The sequence below is a fragment of the Struthio camelus genome, chromosome 12 (assembly GCF_040807025.1).
Source record: "Struthio camelus isolate bStrCam1 chromosome 12, bStrCam1.hap1, whole genome shotgun sequence".
Lineage (NCBI taxonomy): Eukaryota > Metazoa > Chordata > Aves > Struthioniformes > Struthionidae > Struthio > Struthio camelus.
The window spans coordinates 2,516,426-2,534,697 of NC_090953.1; the positions used below are offsets into that span (position 1 = coordinate 2,516,426).

General features: G+C 41.8%; 1 protein-coding gene across 5 annotated transcripts in view; it reads right to left on the minus strand.

Moving 5' to 3' along the window:
- IQCH (IQ motif containing H) overlaps nucleotides 1-18,272 on the minus strand; it is a 95,482-nt gene that overhangs the window by 6,763 nt on the left and 70,447 nt on the right. For 3 of the 5 annotated variants that reach the window (XM_068958999.1, XM_068959000.1, XM_068958997.1), the window contains one exon: nucleotides 4,909-5,076. In XM_068958999.1, the coding sequence (XP_068815100.1) occupies nucleotides 4,909-5,076 (168 nt within the window). Of the gene's footprint in view, nucleotides 1-1,274; nucleotides 1,401-4,908; nucleotides 5,077-18,272 lie in introns of all 5 variants that reach the window. The other 2 variants (XM_068958998.1, XM_068958996.1) reach the window with 1 other exon arrangement.

Consider the following 18,272-nt stretch of genomic DNA (forward strand, 5'->3'; position numbering starts at 1 on the left):
GTAGCAAATACTGTGTAAGACACAGTAGGAGATAATTAAAAATATCTTACAAATGATCTCTTTACACAGTTATTTTATCAAGAGGCAGGTTAACCCATAAAAGCCTTACACACTCTTAAATTGAAAGACAGTGAAAATATGTTCAGATTTTCATATTCTTAAACTTTATGCTTTACCTTAGATATTCACTGGACATGAACTTTTATTAAGCTTCTGTTCTGATTCATCATAGGCCATAGGATACTGGTGACAGTTTGGTCAGCAGCAGAATTCACGGTTCAGAGTTTTCGATGTGCTGAGCGACAGTTACACGTGGAACTGCGAGAGGTCTCACGAACAGTTGCTATCGGGCCTCAAGGAGGTTTTGCACTGGGACATGTGAAACCGCATTTCCCAGTGAAACTCTGTACCCTAGGATTTGCAGTCTCTTTCTATCTGCTGTTCCATCTGGCATAACACCTTCTATACTCTTACATTTCTTCCTTCTCTTTTTATAATTCTGTTTATCAGCCTCAAACTCTCTCCTTCCTAGCAAAGGCTGCTTTTTCCTTTCTTCTTCCCTCTTTCTGTTCTCTGTTATCTCTTGACTTATTGATTCAGGTATACCTATATTATATTGGTATACCTATATCATACATACAGAGATATGTGAAATAGCTATATTGTGATCATGAGAACTCCATGCTGGCATGGGCCTGAACTCAAGCACAGCCCCTGGCTGACAGCCATAATCCTTCTTACCAGCAGAGCCACGTGAAAGCAGCAGCCCGGGACAGCATTCTCGCAGTGGCCTCTGAGAGAGAGGCCCTCACACACTCTACTGTGCAACATAAACATGTTGGAATACTTTTCACCCTTCACCGCTTCCAATCTTAAGCCAAATCAGACAGATCTCTCAGTACTGCAGTTCTTCAAGAGTCAGCAAACTATACTCCAGCTAAAGTAAACTGATAGATAAGTGTTACAATATTAGACTAATTTTTACGGGAACTACTAAAGACCTCTAAGCAATTTAGAGTTTGCTAATTAGCAAAATAAAATAAAACTTATTCTGATTTATAGTACTTATTTTACTTCCAAGTCCTCTTAATAAAACTCCAGAGCAAACACCTTGCAGTGTTCTGAGGCTAATAGAACAGAACACTTAAGCATTATATTATGCTAAACATAACATTTAAACTTTACATTGTGCTCAATGGTTTCACCACATTGGAATTTACATACAGAAATTATGCAGAGTGAGTATCACATTTTCTAATCATTCCTTTTTATACCTGGAGGTCAAATCCAACACCATGAGCTTTACACATCTGGAGGAGAACATTATAGTAGATTACTGAAAGGTTGGAGTGCCTCAGCTGACTGCTTGCTACTGCACAGCGGTTGCTTACCGGAGAAAGCTAGAGAAAACAACACAGGACTCTTCATTTTCATACCATTTTATATCAGACACTGATAATTTGCTATTTAAACAAACAGCTTTTTTGCTCAGTTGTATTCATGTAAATATGGAGTAAGTCCATTGACTCCATGTAGAGGAATTCCCATTCATAACAATGTCTGTTGAACACAGACATTTCTATGCAGCAGGATTCTATTCTCACCTTATACTGTACATAAAACCTTAGATTATAGATAAGCTCTACTGAATCAGTCTTTATGAACCACATTCTGATATTTTTACAGCTTCATTAGTACCTGAACTCTGTGTAATCATTCTAAATGGATACGGTCAGGATATTCTAAGTCCACCCTCCTATGCAGAAATATATGTTCTTCTGGAGTCAAAGCTCAGCTTTCTTCTTGATAGCAGAAATTCCAGGGTGGATAACTAATAGTTTTTGCACTGGGAAGAAAAGGTTTTAAACAGATTTTCTAAAGCCAAATTTTAAGCTGGTTTCTCCAAGACTGAGGATGCAACTCCTGCATTAGTGTGCATAATTTTTCCAGCAAGATTGTAAGGAGACTAGGCCCAGTGATTCCAAGGAGTTTCTAAACCACAACACCTTGTAGTTTTGCTCTGCCTAAAGGCTTGATACTGGACTGAGTACACAAACGATCCTGTGCTGCTCACCCTGGAACAGGAGAGCACCAAGAGTACAACCATTCCAAGATCAGTCCTATGTGGCAATCATTGCTGAATTAATGCCAAGGAAATATTAATTCTAACTCGTCCTTTATTAAAATGTCAGAATTGTCACAAAGTAATTAACACTTACTGTAGAAAACCTTAAATCTTAAATATTGTTCTTAATTAACTTAGAGTTTAGAGTGACTAAGGGTTGTATTTATAGGAAAGCACGCAGCTGAGATCTGAGTGGGAGGCTATGCAGCAATGACATTCGACACCAGAGCACACATACCACATTTAGCAGCACTCTGGAGGCTACGTTCCCCTCAATTCCCTGGCAAATCCGTACCTGACTTAGGAGAAGAGCCTAGTAATAGATCTGATGTGAGCTATACAACTGATCTCAGCGGAGTTCATACTGTGGATAAAAGTCAGTACAACATTTGAGTTTAAACTCTATCAGTGCTTAAGACAAAAAAATAAAGGTGTTGAGTAGAATTGAAAAGAGATGTTCTCCCAAAGTAAGGCTTTCCTGTGATATTCTGTGTAATATTGGGCTGTTTGTTCAAGAATGGGGATACTGCACGTTGAAGCATGTAATTTACAGTATTTTTTCTAAAATGATATTTGTTTTGACATTGACTCATTGAGGTTGACATAGTTGAAATCCTTATATAATACATCTCTGCCTGAAAATTAATCATGTTTATAATATTCTGAGAATTAATAACACCCATTGCTCAAGTCATTAACTTAAAAAAGGAGCTTCCAAAATCTGTTCTCTGCAGTAGGGGACCACAAATAAATGAATGCTTGATAAAATAATCCAAGTAGCAGTTTAACAAGCGTAAACTTGAATGTGGCTGCAATAACACAGAACTATTGTTTAAGGGTTGGCATCAGGTTGATGAGGTGCTTATTTCAGCTACAAAGCATGCATACACATGCATAATGAACTGCAGTATGAATTATTAATGTGTTGCTTATTTAGCCTCATCTGTCTAGAAGATAATGTATCCTAACTATAATGAGTGATTGGTTTTGTACATAATTACAGTAGCAGCAGTATCTAGGAAATTTGTTCTTTCAAAGAAGGATTTCTAAAAATAAAATCATCATACAAACTCAGTTGCTGCTCCATTTTATCAAAATCAAACCTACCAGGACTGAGCATATATAATAAATTAAAAGGGACAGAATCATTATTAACATCATAATTTTACACAAAGTGTTTTACTTAATCATTCATTACAGATCATATGCTGTAAAAGCATTTGTCTCTTGTTTTGTTTGTTTTTTTCTAGAGCTATTTTCAGAGTACTTTTTTGTAGTTAACTCTTAAGGAGATAAGAACCTGAGAAATACAGAAAGAAGGAAAAATAGAGTGACAATTTATGTTAATTCTCACAGAATTTTAATTAAAAAAAGTTGCTACTTGATTACTTTTCATTTCTAAAACTTGTTCTACTGGGACTAATCATATCTAATTTACTTCTCTCCAACCAAAAGTGGTTGCTCGACAAGAACAATAGATCAAGAGCTCATTAACCTCTAAATTATAGCTCTATGACATTTTTGGAATGGTGCGACATTCCTCCTCTACGTACGAGAAAACAGTGTTGTGAATCTTCTGTCAAAATGTGTAAAATAGCATATGTGTTTTATATATATGTATTTATATATACCCAATGCATCTATATAGGTACATCTATATACATATCTTTTTCATATTCTCTGTCTAGAGGACTGTACGTTTTTGTTTCTTCCTTTTTTAGAGGGACAATCTCAAGGCTGATAGGCCGTATTAAGGCATGCATAAAGATTGATCTAATATAACAAATCAGCATAATAAGCAGTAATCACTGTATGTTAACCATGCATCTGTGATTATAGGGATTTCAAAGCAATGTACAAATATCGTCTTATTTAAAATCACATCATCATTGTGAGGCACTATCAGGAACGCTCTCTTAGAGTTTTCAGAGAGCTTAAGGGTGAGCTCCAGAAGAAGAAATAGGTGTCACAGTACTCAACATTTCTGAACTGCGTGGCCACCAAAACCAAACCTACAATCTTGAGCACCTTGGCTTGGTATACAACACCCACAGAGAGCTGAGCACTCTGGAATTCATAACCTGTGATACACCACGTGCAGAAGAATCTAAACTGGCAATAAAAAACAGTGAGATCGAGAAGGGGGCATCGATTGTTTAAGCTTTTCTCCTCTTGAGGGCTTAGTTATCTTGCTCTGCGTTGCAGACAGGTGCCTTCTTCCAGCTGGGATTCATAACCCTGGACCAGAGACAGCAAGCAAGAGGGAGCCTGACTCCTGATGAGGGAACTCACATTGGCTAGGGTGCCACGAATTCTTCTCCCTGTTCAAATGACTGCGTCCATAATTAACACTGAAGAATTAGACGCCGCCAGCGCTACGCAGAACTGAATGAAGGCTCTGAGGATGAAGATTTGGGTTTAACTCAATGACTGCTTTTAAGGTACTCCTACTGTCAGGGGAGTGCTTTGACCTCCTGCCTTGTTTTTGCAACATATAAAGTACCACATTTCTTACAATACAAAAACTACACAGAATGCTTAGAAGTTTGTTGCTGCCATAAATCAATATTATTGAATATAAAGGACAGCTAATCAGGCATCCGCAAACACCCAGAACATCTGTTTTAATTTCTGCTGTGATGGTGTCCCAATTTTTTTAATAATCTTCTAAAATTTAATAGTAGTAGTCCTGTTATTCAGCTCCAGGACAGTGATCTAGGACACATTTTAACTTTTGAGTAATCTCCATTAATAATTTTATTTGTAAACAAATTATTGCTTACAGTTTTTGTTTCTTCACGCTGAATACGTTGGCTTTTCATTTTCCTTGAACCAAGTGATACTTCAAAGAGGCTAGAGCGACAATCCAGATTTCCATCTGTCACATACAACATGAGCTGAGTCAAGGCCAGCTGGTCACTATAGCAAAGGTCAAGGTCTGTTGCCCACACCTAATCAAAACACAAACAGGCACATTAAAAAAAGGAAGGTGAAATTTAGCAGTCATGTAAAGGAATATTAAAGGAACATCTATGCCTTTATTTTCATACGTGCTGGTATGCATGATTATGATTTCCTTGTGCTGGAACACCACTGGGAGCGATAAACAGTTTCCAGATTGGAACAATCAGAACTTATGCAGCTTTCCGAGATGACTTACTGAAGAAAACTGAAAGACTAAGGAAAAAACAGCTACCCGTACTACTAAGATTTCAGTAAGAATTAAAGCAGATAGATGGGCTCAGAAAGTGCATAGCCTGCATCACACTAACTCTATAAATACTAAATACCGCGCCTGGATTTTTCAGCAGAAGAATAACTAATGATAAAGTCTACCTTGAGTTACAAATACATATTTTGAGGTAGGAGAAAGGAAGGTCCAGAAGGCAAATCTAAACGATGAGTAAAAGGAGTAGTGAACTGTGGAATCTGCATATAAAAATGCGTTGGTCATCACAGGGGCTTAGCAAAGACAATTCCCATTGCAGTATATGGCCTTATCAAACAGCAGACACTTGGTCATGTAGGAAATGATATGATTTCTGGCATAGTTCTGCTTCCACTCATTCTGCAGTTTTGTGCAGTTACTTCAGATTTATATTCGTGTAATTACACAGAGGGGATCAGGCCGTAGGATTGTAGGGCTGCTAGCAGAACATGTCTCACAAACCTGGCATTTTCACAAACTGAGCTATCACACATTGAGCTGCCCACTAGCACAGAAGTGATATGAACGCTCATGTGGAGTTTTGTAGAAGACGGTATGCACAGGGAAGCATCCTCTGATGTAGAGCAACGTTGTTATTTTACAGCTGGGGAACTCAGGCATCCGTGGTAGGTGTACTTCGATGCGCAAGAGCAGCATTGAGGCTGGACTTGCAGCTAAAAATCATTGCCAGCCTACACTACTCTCCTCCGAGAACATCCTGCAGGCCAGTAAGGAGCGACACGGCAAATACTGGCTGAGGAAAAAGCTTGCGTATATGCTAAGCCTTACAGTGCGGTCCCAGCACTCCATGCCTGGGCTGTTCACTTCCGCTGTCCCTTCTGCCCTGTGAGGCCACTGTGCAGCCAACGTCAGGTGGAGGAGATGGACCAGGATAATTCCTAGAAGGAGACCAATTTTCCCAAGACCGAATTTACAGGCACACTGAACCTAAGCTGCGTTCAGACTGCCAGCACGGGAAAAGCGAATGTGAGGGACTGCATTCCTCATAATGTCTTGGGCTTCTGGGCACACTCAGCATTTGCCAGCACTGATAAACATACGGAGGCTGTTAGTGCCCAAATTCCCAGCATGAATTGAAGCATGTAACCCCACTTCAATCAGGGAGAGAGAAATCACCTCTGCGGTTCAGGTCCAAAGATACCAAACTGCCAAAGCAGGAACTTAAACGCAGGACTCCCAAAATTACAGCTACTACCCTAGACACCCGCACATCCATCCTGCCTGCAGACCGTAACCACATTGCGTGTTGCAATGAGCCTATGAAATCCTGCAAGTCCAGCACCAACAACAGCAGTAGATTATCAGTTCAAGAACCCACAGCGTAAGCGGCACTTCATGGGTTTGACTTTTAGCAGGCCCAGCGTGTGGGCCACTGCAGCAGTTCCTAGAAGCGCGGTGCCTGGGTCACCACAAAGCCTTCTGCGGCTTTGCTGAGCATGGAGCGAGGCAGCAGAGCAGCCACTTGCAGGAGGCTTGCATCTGCTGCCCTTTGGGCTTAGCTGGAGTTCGTGGGAGGACAGGTGGAAGGGAACCTCTCCCCACCCATGTGCAGGACATAATAAAAGCCTCACATAAACTTCCAGAGGGTTTCAAAACATTAAGGGCCATAAGAGTCATGCAAGACCTACGGGGCCGTGGCCAAGGTGTAGCAGAAGGAAGTTCCAGGGATTGCGTCTGTGAGGCTCCTCTGCCCCCAATAGCCTGAGCATTCTTTTACCCATGAGTTTTTCCCATTTAAAAAAATGCCCGTGTCTACTACACCAATGAGAAACGTTAACGCACACAAATATCTGCCCTACAGTGGACCCCTTTAAAACAAATCTAGCAGTGAATGACTTGAATAAGCCTTTGAATAGTAAATGGCATCATTATAAGGATATTAAGAGGTCAGGCAGTCAAGGCCTCTTGGTAAACTGGAGTTAATTTCTGAATCATACTCACATAGTAATGCCCTTTTTATAATGGTGAATAAATCACATCAGTAACAGTTGTTAATAACTAACTGCCAAGTATCTGTTGCTGTATTAAATATCCTATTTGTCAACTTACATATTTCCTGCCGCATGGTATAAAATGCAAATCTGATACTAATGGTTGGCTTTGCTTAGTAATAGGGGAACTTTCTCCAATTACAATGCTTAATTTTCTTCAATAATTTATTCTTTATCATCACTTCTGCAAGACAGGAAGGAACTTCCATATACACTTGTACTTTTTCAGTATGCGCTAACCTTTTCAATGAGCTAAATAGTAATTATAAACAATACCGGCTGTAAAAGCGTTACATTCATTTCCATAAATATTACCAAATCAATAACACCCAATGTGCCTTGAATCTTGTTTGAATTGGATTTTAGAACCTCAGTTAGAGCTTTGCCCCCTGCCAAAAAGAGACAGCCAGGTTACGTGAGGGGAGCAGGGACTACTGAAAATCAAGTTCATTTGTTCAGGTATGACTCAGTGGATATCCAGGGGCTGTTCATTAGCTCAGACAAAATGAACTGGTAGCTTTTAATCCAGACGCTGATACTACATTTGCATTGCACTAAATAAAGTCAGTATCAGCACTTTCTGGAGGTTTTGTTGATGGGTAAACAGAGGGGTAGGAGGCAAGTTAGGGCGGAGGTGGAGACGGACCATAAAACGGCTGAGGTGGAAAAGGCAGAGAAGCTCAGCCAAGATATCACTGTCATCCCACAGCATCTGAACTATGGCTAAGTGCAAGGCTTGTGTTCTGGCAATGTATAAAGAATGGGTTGGATGTTTAACAGCAGATAAAGCATGAAAAATGTAGCCTGGCAAACATAGTCTCATTAGTACAAGCCAAATTTATTACACTGTGGTAAAGACTCAGATAAGCCGTGCAGAACATGGGACAGCACATGTGTTTTGCAGTAAGCTATTCAACAAAACCCACTCTGTCAGGAACTAAAATTAAAGTACATGCAAGTGACATTGTTTTAATTTCAGATCTAGAGAAGAGACCCATCAATTACTTGTGTGATGCATCTCACAGACTCCGAACAAAAACCCAGCATGCTAATCTGGCTCTGCCAGCCCGCTGGCACGTTCCCAGCCACCACTCTGGGAGACGGCGGGAAGCACTACGGGCTCCCCACTGCCCCAGAGGCCAGCTCCGGCCTCCTCCTCTGCTCAGAGGAGGGGCTGTAACACAGGCAAGAGAAGAAAAGCTTCTAGCAGGGCAAATTTCATACTGGAAACCATAAAAATGGCCAAATGCTAATTTGAAGAGTTTCTACTTACTTTCAGGGTTCATCAGCTAGTTGGATCGGCCATGGCTTCATCATCTCAGACTGACTTAACCCTCCCACAGTTAACCTTATAAAATTAATGGCTTGGATCAAAAGAGTGGACTCAGCCTTACTGTGTAATAAGGGAAGGTGCCTGTGACCTCCCTTGCCTGCTCCTCTCTTTAACCACTGTGCAAAGGACAGTTCTAAATACCTACTTAAGCTTCTGGCACAGTCCCACTCTATATAGGTGAAGTCAGCATATTTTTGGCTTTTTTTAAATTCAGGGTGTAGGTCCCAGGAGCACTGAGCAGAAGGGGGAAGGGAGGCAAACATGGCTGCAAGCCACCTGTCCACCTCCTTTAATTCAAGGCCTGAGCCTGAGGCTGAACCATCCCGATTGCAAGTTAAAGCAGCCAAATGGTCATTAATGTATGCCAGCTGGGATCACCCCTAAGGATCGTTTTGCTGGCTCAGGATTGTCAAGAGAACACTATATTGTAGCCATGTCCCTTTCTGCCCTGGTTATGTCCCAGAACATCCTTAATGTGGAGAGAAAGGAAGAATGATCAGATGGCATAAGATTCCAGCTTTACCCTGGCAGGGGATTCCCTTTTGCCATGGAAATCCAGCAGTGCCCTTTAAATCCCCTTTGTACTGCTACAGAAACAGGAAAGACACGAGGCATGGGCAGTGGGTCTGACTTCATTTTCATGGGATTGGTAATAGGGTATTTTTTTCCTCCCTATTTTATTAGTTCAAATTCAGGCCAGATCATTAGTAACTAGCTGACTGGATTCTTCAATGGATTTGGAAGTGCCATACCAGTTCCTAAAGGCTGCAAGCGCACTTTGCAAAACTATATCAATTAATAAGAGGCAACGTTTTCAGTAGTTTCAAAAGCAAGGATGAAAGTTCAACATGCTGGAGTCTCACTAGTGGAGCAGTGTGAAGACAACGGCCATGCAGCTGCTTATACAGTTCTTGTTCTGGAACTAGGCAGTGGACATCTGTTTGCTAGCTCTATCAGTCTGGCACCTTTCACCAATAATATATCAATATATATTCCCAAATGGAAAGGGGTAGTTCATTAAATTATACTAAGCACATGTTGACCATATTGAAGTTAGCAGGTGTCCCTTGAGTGTAATGACCTAAAATTAATTGTAATAAACAATGAAAAAGCACCCGAATCCTTCGTATCTGTGTCTAAAGAATTCTAATGAGGTGAACTCCATGGCTGATGGCTTCTCATTTTCTGTGAGGAAGTTATCAGGCTCATGCCAAGAACACATACTTCTACTGTTTTGAAAGCACTCTTTTGCATGCAGAGCACTGAGTTAAATCAGTATGGCTAGAGCTGCCATCAGCAGTTGGTATGGAGAAGAACATGAACTAAGAAAAGTATCTAACATTAGAGCAAGAGCTTGGAACAGAGGACATTTGCACCCTGTTTTTCATGGTAGTTCTATGCATCTCATGTCTAGAACCTATTTCAGGAACGTAATTTAGATATACCTATCGCTCTCTCTTCCACTCCCTTTGCTGTATGTGAAATGTCAGAGCACAGGAAGCACTCAGCTTTGCTGCTCTGTCCAGTTCTGCGGTCCCGATTCGGCTGGCCAAGCTTTATGAAGCATAATGCTGGGTGCAAGCATAAAGGCAGGCCCAGAAGAAAGGGGTATGGTGGAGAATAGAACAACATTCTGCTATTAATACAGGCGGCACATTCACCCCAAGTGGAGATATGACTTTTTGACTGCATAGTCAGAGATAGAGTATCAGTGAAACCACTAGTGGCACAGTAAAAACTCTATGAGCCTGACGAGCTTGTGAAGGGTGAAGGAGACCTTCACAACAGAGCTGATTCCCCAGACAGCTCCTCTGGCAGCTCCAAGACACACAGTGCTGGGTGAGGAGGAAGGAGTGCCACTTCCAGAACCTCCAGCACTGCTCCCTACCACCGCTGGGATTTGACTGAAGGCTTCACCCACACGTTTGCTGGTTCCCTGCACACTTTGTAGCACTAGACTGAATATGGCAAATAAAAGGGCGCTCATCATTCTTGCCATCACCACGTGTAACTAGGAGAAAGAGGCAGGGTAGGCTCCCTCTGCTAACGCCTTTGAAACAGTGAAATATAGAAACAGTTGAAACAGATACAAAAAAGTCAGGGAGGGGGGAAGCAAGACAAACTACATGAGCTCTAAATAAAAAATATATAGCATCAAATAAAATAAGTGAAGAACAGATCTTGAGATAGTGTGCATTTTCAAATGCATAGATTGCATTTTCAGCAATGCCCAGCGTTAGACCTGAGCAAGGAAAGCCACTTTCCAGCATGGCTTCAGTTTCTGAGGGAGGGTATCTCCCAAGCTCAGCACTGACAGAACTGTAAAACAAGCAGCATATGACATTTCTATCTGTGGCAAACTTCAACCGCAAAACCTACACGTAGGACCCAAGCCTACCAAAGTCAATTAAAGGCTTTTCACTTTGTCTCGAGATATAGAATTGTAGCTGGTCCTGCACTCTGCGGGGAGAACTAAAATGCATGAAAAGATTTCTCAGGTCTAATGTAATAACACTAATTTAACTGAGACAGGCAATAAAGTCTTTGGGAATTGAGATGTCCTCTTCCACTGTGAAGAGCACTGCAAGAAACATCAACCCAGTGCTGCCTTTGTGGCCTGTGCTCTCTACAACAGCCTAGCCGGTCCACAGGGCTCCACGCGCAGACGGACAAAAGAAGTAGCAGATCTACTTATTAGTTTAGTTAATGCCTTAGCAATAAAAACATGGATCCTCAGTGCCAAACGCACATCAGTCACCTGCTCGTAGGAGGCATACCTGTGGCACAGAGAACAGGAGCAATCTGTGGCACAGTGCCGTATGTGTGACACTGACACATACATTTGCTACCGCAAGGTACGAAGGGAATTATTTAAAAGCTACAACCTTGGTACAGGGAGAGAGAATGTTTTACTAGTTTGGTTACTGCACTAGTTTTGAAGTTATAAAAACCCTAATATTAAAAACAGGTGATAGGTTGTTGTTCTCAGCAGCCTAGAGAGTTCACTTAGGTTCAGCTGTCTAATACATCTCTTGGATTGTAACATGTTTTCCTTTAAGGTAATAGAAATGGGTGTCAAAGTTTCTAAATGCCTTGACAACTTAAGCAGTGAGCTTGTTTGTTTATTATATGAATATATTTCCATAGTTTATAAAGCAATGTCTGTGGAGGTCAGGCAGTTAATAACCAGCTGAGGTATTTCTCCTCCGGTAAACCAGGAGCTGATAAAAAGACTGATACAATCATACAAATTAACAAACATCTAATGCTTGAGTCCATCCTCATTTTCTTAGGATTTACAATAGAGGCATCTATGCATTTAATGTCATGTCCTGATTGGACTGCGTGGCAAATTAGCATAACACAAGCAGGTTTAACTTGACATTTCAGGACTTTCTGAGGACTCTCGCCATCTAAATATTGCTAGAAATATTCTCTCCCATGAATGCAATTTCCGGAGATAGGAGCAGAGCACTGGTGTTCAGAAATTAAACTAGAGCAGAGCTCACTGTGAAGTCTAGAACTGACACTAGATTTTTGGACAAATGGAAGTTCAAAGATAATCAAATCTAGATTTTTATACTGACTTACGGTTAAAAACAAAGAGGCAGTTTTCAGCATCCAGCTGCAGTTAAGGCTGTAGACATTCACAATACTGGTTTCAGATTAAGCTAAGAAAAGCACAGATTTGGATTTTCAGAATCTCACTACTGGAAAACAATAATCAGAAATACATCTCGTAGGACTTACAGGCTGTCTGTCCAAGGAAATATAATCAAGTCTGGAATTACTCGCTTTTTATACAGACTGCCACAAGCTGCCAGGAGATGCTTTCCTGTGGCATGCACAGCGTAAGAGCCTGCACTTCATGATAAAGACATCTCAAGTGAATAAAGTCACAATTATAGTGTAATTCTTTACAACTACCATAAAAATGCTTCAGCTTTAAAACATAAACTTGAGAAGGGAAGGAAACATAAATTCTTAAACAGTTACTAAATTATAGCTTTTCTTTCTCCCGTTTAATTGTTTTATCTGCATCTAGTATTGATGTCTACATTATTGTAAAGAGCACACCTGCTATTTTTAAAGAAGGAGTTGAATGGCACTGTAAAAATGTCAATTAGTAAAATATTAATGCAACTTGGGTTTTGAGAAGGGAGCTTCTTTTATTACTTTTAAAATTCACAGTGGAATTGATTATTGTAGCAGTGGTTGCATGCAGTCTCTTATCAGGCTGCCATCTAGTGGCTCTTTGCGAGAAAGTCCAGTGCTGGCCTTAAAACTTTCCGAGTCCAGCCCTGCTCAATGTAAGATTGGAACAGTGTTAAGGGAAAAGCTGTGCCTCCTGTTTGGAAATAACACCCAGAAAATGCTACATTCTGCTAGAAAACATGTAGAGAGAATTTAGACTGCACACGTCAATGCAGAAGAACGCATCCCACCGAAGGCACCCTCAAAGCGTGAGCTGCAGCGCGACACCAGCGCTGCCCGATGGGCTTCGGCGATGCCCGTGGCCCCCGCTCCGGTCGCGCTCCCTGCCTGCACGGCCGCAGCTGCCTGTCGCCCCGCAGCGCCCTTCCCCAGCGCCCTCCTGTGCCAGGACTAACTGGGCTGGAAGGGGAGTGAGAATACCTGCCTCAATCTTCCCACCTCTCTAATTCTCCTTCTGTGTATTCCGCCTTATTTTTTCCTCTCCGTCCAAGGTGAACAGTTTGGACCGGTTGCACATGTGTATGCAATAAGGTACACGCAATTTACAGCCTTATTTAGGTGCATTATAATGAGGCTTAAAGACTATAGTATGACTTAGAAATCAGCTAGGCCAAAGCTAGGCGATCCTTATAAAAGGGAACCCTCCTCTAGCAGCACTCCAGTAGGGCAAGAGGGAAGAAACACTACTCGAGTCATCTCCTTGCCCTGAGTACCGCACCAATACTCTGGTCACTTTTATCTGTAAGAGGATCCCATGAATTTTTTTTTCACACAATTTTGTTAGGGTCAGTTCCACTTTGTAATGCTCTCTCTGTAATTCTCTTTTAGGATCATTCAGCAAGGTATTATTCCCTCTTCCTTGATAAATAACTTAATCGAGCATTTTCTCACTATTGTTGTGAAAGGCACAGGGATATGTAAACTCTCAGACCAATGAAAAAGGCGACTTTTGGCCTTGCTTCTCCAAATTATCTGTCCACAAATCTATGGATGTAAATAAGTTTATACATTCAGATAGTCCCACTCAATTAAACGGCCTTATTTAGGTGTAACTACTTGACAAGTTGGGGTCTGAGAAGCATCCAGTCAATACTATGCAAGACTGTACTTAGAAGGGTCAAGGCCTTGCTCTTAAAGATCAGGCCTGGAAAACAGAGGGGAAATCAGGAGTGCTCCAGTCCAAGTCATCATGCACTTAATTTTTCTATTCCACTTTTCCCCCCAACATATTGAAAACGGCAGGGCTCCCTCTCCCTTTCCCTAGGGAGGAAATTGCAGATACTCATAACTGACATAGAAACAGCTCCCTGAAGCAAACAGAGAACAGTGTCAAGCCCACATTTTTCTGTGCCCACCCAGGACATCCAGGGCTGGGCACGCATAGCCGGATGGCAGCGCAATGCCAGCTCGTGCGGCTACCCCGGCCCGCTGGCTCACAGGCCGCGCTCCGGGAGCACGTGGAGGAGCCGCGCAGCCAGCGGGAGGCTCTGCCTGGCCACCTTCCTCAGTAACCCAAGGCTGTGGCTCCCATCCTCATCCGAGACAAACTCTATTCCCCTGCCTCATACTTAATCATACAAAAACATGAACAAGGAAATGCAAGATCAAGCATAAGTAAAGTACAACATGCAGCTGGCCACCACACTGCAGGACTGCGGAAGGCAAGCAAAGAGACACAGACTCCCTGGCAGGAGATGGATCCTCCTATGGACCTATCCTCACCGCTGTTGGTCAGCAAGGTGCAACCTCCTCCAGTTATATCACAGTTTAAGGAAGAACTACAGTTAGATGAAGATTTTAAAAATGGTAGATTCCTCTGTATATTGCAGACCATATCACCAGTATTGAAGAACAGGATCATTTCAGAGCAACGTCTAAGACAGGGCAGGATCCCTGAAAGCAGGGGAGAGGTGGCTCCATGGAGGTCCTGGAGATCTCTCTGCTGGGGCTGAGAAGACGCAACCAGCTGGCAGCAGTGAGCAAATGAACCGCTTGCTGAGGTGAGAAGCAATAGCAAACCGGCCAGGCAGAGCCTGCACACACGTGACAGACCAAAAAGCTCACCCGTAAGGAGAAGTGAAAGGGAGCCGTCAGAGACTTGGGCACCAAACAGAAGCAAGTATTTCCACGAGACATGAAACTGCCCAGGGGCAACAGGAGCCAGTGTACCTCTTATCTGAAAAGTATCATCCGGCTCGTTAGGGCCTGCGGACAACATCCCTTTGTTGCTCCCTTTTGCTCAGCACAGAGCCCAAGGACTGGAAGGGAGCGAAGATGCCGCTGTGCCTGTGATGGCACTTCCAGTGCAAGCGGGGGAGAAACGGGGAAAACGGTCCCAACTCCCTTCATTCACCACTCTGGTGGTGAACGAACCACCACTGAAGCACTCACTGGTGCTGCAGGCTCAGGGGCTCCCATAAAGGACCTCAGGAAAGCCCAGAGCTTGCTTTCTCTTGTCTACGTTCATTCTGGCTTTCCCATTGAATCATCCGTTTGATAGATACGCACTGTTATTTATCCATCACACAGTTTCTTTGCTATTACGCTCCAGAGGAACACGATACAACAGACCATGGGTGTTGAAGGAAAATACTTGCCAACTGTAACAATCTTAAATATATATGCAATACATCATTATCAATATCAAATTTAATTTGATGTGTACAAGCATGACAGATTTTTAAAGGTTTTCTGAGTAAAAAGCCACATGCATATTATAATATAACATTATTATAATAAATTAAAAAACCAGTGTTTAAATACTGTTAAAGTTGTGGTATATGCTGACAAACGCAGGAAATATTAAGGCAGAATCAACTATAAACAAGGGAAGAAAACCAAGAGAGAACAGACAGCAGTAATAAGAGACCACATGAAACACTGACTGATTTAATATATCCTTGTTTAAGCCAGGAAATGTCACAACCTTAATAACCTAGGAAGCGTTTCTGTATTTGGGTGAACTCCTGGCTCCACTGAAGCAATTGGCAAAACTCCCATTGACTTCAGTGGGTGAGAATGTCATCCCTTAATCTTTTTAAAGCAACTTCACATGGAAGTTATCCAATATGGCTTATCCACAGTTCTAATGACAACTGCTGTGTAAATACATTTGGGGAGTCAAATGTAACTGTGATCTACACTTCAATGTTAATGGATTCTGATTCTCTGGTTTACCACAGTCACGCCACAGTGGTATCAGTTACCAAAAGCTTGGTTTTAAGCCGCCTTTGTGCTTCATATGGAATGTAATTATCATAGCACTTCCAAAGAGCCTGCCTTTGCCAATAGATCCCATACGCTAACTCTTGGGTTTTAAACACAAGCCCTGTATTTAAAGCCTTTTCTCACACCATACAAGCTATGATTTTCAAAGATGCCTATGAGAAATAGACGCACAAACGGATTTGCGTGCATACGGCCATACCATCTTTGGAAAACAGCAGCCATACGGCATAGCTTATCTGAGTAAACAGAGATATGTTCCCATTTACAGCTGGACTTTTTAAACCCTGAGGCTCCTAACTGAAGATTGTAGAAGACAACAGACTTGCTCAGGTAACTAGGCAATTGCACAATCAATGTCCAAAGAGCTAGAAGACGAGGAGAAATATTGGAAAGTCAAGAAATAATTGAAACTTGGTGCTGAGATTTTGAATTAGCATCTGCATGCAAATGCTAATTGTGAATATGTGTAGCTGTACCCAGGAAGCTCAAAAACATCATCCATCACTAACAATAAGGATTTTACTTCCTTCACAAACTATTTCACTTTTTTTAGTCTTCAATCACAAGGCTATGCCAGAACACTGAAAGCTCAATGTGTTTTCATCCAGATGAGATTTTTTTCCCCCAGTTTGGCATTAGGCTTTAGGTTTGTATACCTGTCATAATATTCAACCCTACTGGCCAATATCAACCAAATTTGGCGAGAAGGTAAAAAGGTCAAATATATTAAACTCATACGAGATTTCCAAAATAGGCGGCTGGATAGAGGAAAGGGACTCACCAGTGACGCTACCAAAGGAGAGGCTGCAGGATGAGTTCAGCTGGAAAATACGCGCAGGAATTTAACTTCAAGACAAATCTACAGAAAACCTGGCTTAAATGATTTTACAGTTCACAGAAATGTTTTCATTTTTAAGCAGAATATAGTTTTCAATGATACTCTGCATTTGGTTTTCACAGCGTCTGACTGGTGGAAGAATTCAGCCGATCACGTTGTAACAAAGACATCTGATGTTATGAATAAAACAAACGCCAGATTACTCAAGAATAGAAAAATTTAAGATTAATATTTTGTTATAAGCTGTGACCAAGACTGATCATCAACATTAATGCCAGGAAGTAAAGGACAAAAACATGGAGCAAGATTTAGTTGGAAAGCATGTTGCAGATTACTAATGGAATGAGACACATCTATTGTGACTCCTGCGCGAGGTAATAATGAATGGAATGAAATGAATGCTAGGATTTCTTTTCAGCACGGACACAGCCACCTTCCTCTACTGCCTGTACAACTTCACCTCAAAAGTGGACTTTAATGAGGGAATGAGGGTAACTCACCTGCAACTACAGCTGTGATTACATTGCTTCTTTTGACCCCATTCTCTTACCTATTTGTTCCTTAGCACTGAAAGAAGCGCGCGTTAGGGCAGTACCCTCCATCACCTTACAAGGTCTGAAAATTCAGTTATGCATTATAAGGGACAGCGGCCACAGCTCCTCTGCTTCCCTGCCATCTCTCGTAGGCAGCAGCAGATTCTGGAGTTGATACCCTTCTGCTGTCTTCATTTATCACATCACTTTTTACGTTGTCAAAAGTCTTGATACAGCTGACTATGAGGTTTTGCTGCTAGACTTGTAAACTCCGGCAGGGAGGATCAGGGTCACCTGAGTGCTTCTAATTTTACCTTTTAAAAAGGCTCCATTACTCATCTACACAAAAGGCTCTCCTGGGCAGGATTCCCTAGGGAAGTGTTTATTTGGTTCCTTCTGTTCTGCTTAGTTATGCCAGTTGGAGGTTACACGGTGCTCCAGCACCCCAGAAACTACATGAGCTTGCTAGTGACGTGTGCCTTTCTAGGTAATTCAAGGTGTCAGCTTTGGAGTATCATAAATTAAAATGCTGCATTGTTCAGTCTAGACTCCCAAAAAGGCCACGCATCTCTCTTCCCATATTTGTGCAACATGTGCATACAGTTAATGTGTCCGCAGCATAAAGATTTCAGGACTGGAGAAAGTATGATAAACTGTAAGACACTACCACAAAGCGGACTTTCATAATAGGTCACAGTACCTGAATCTGCTGATCTTCTGCTAAAAGCAAACAAGCTATTAATTGTATACACATTTACACTGCAGCAGAAAGCAGTGTGT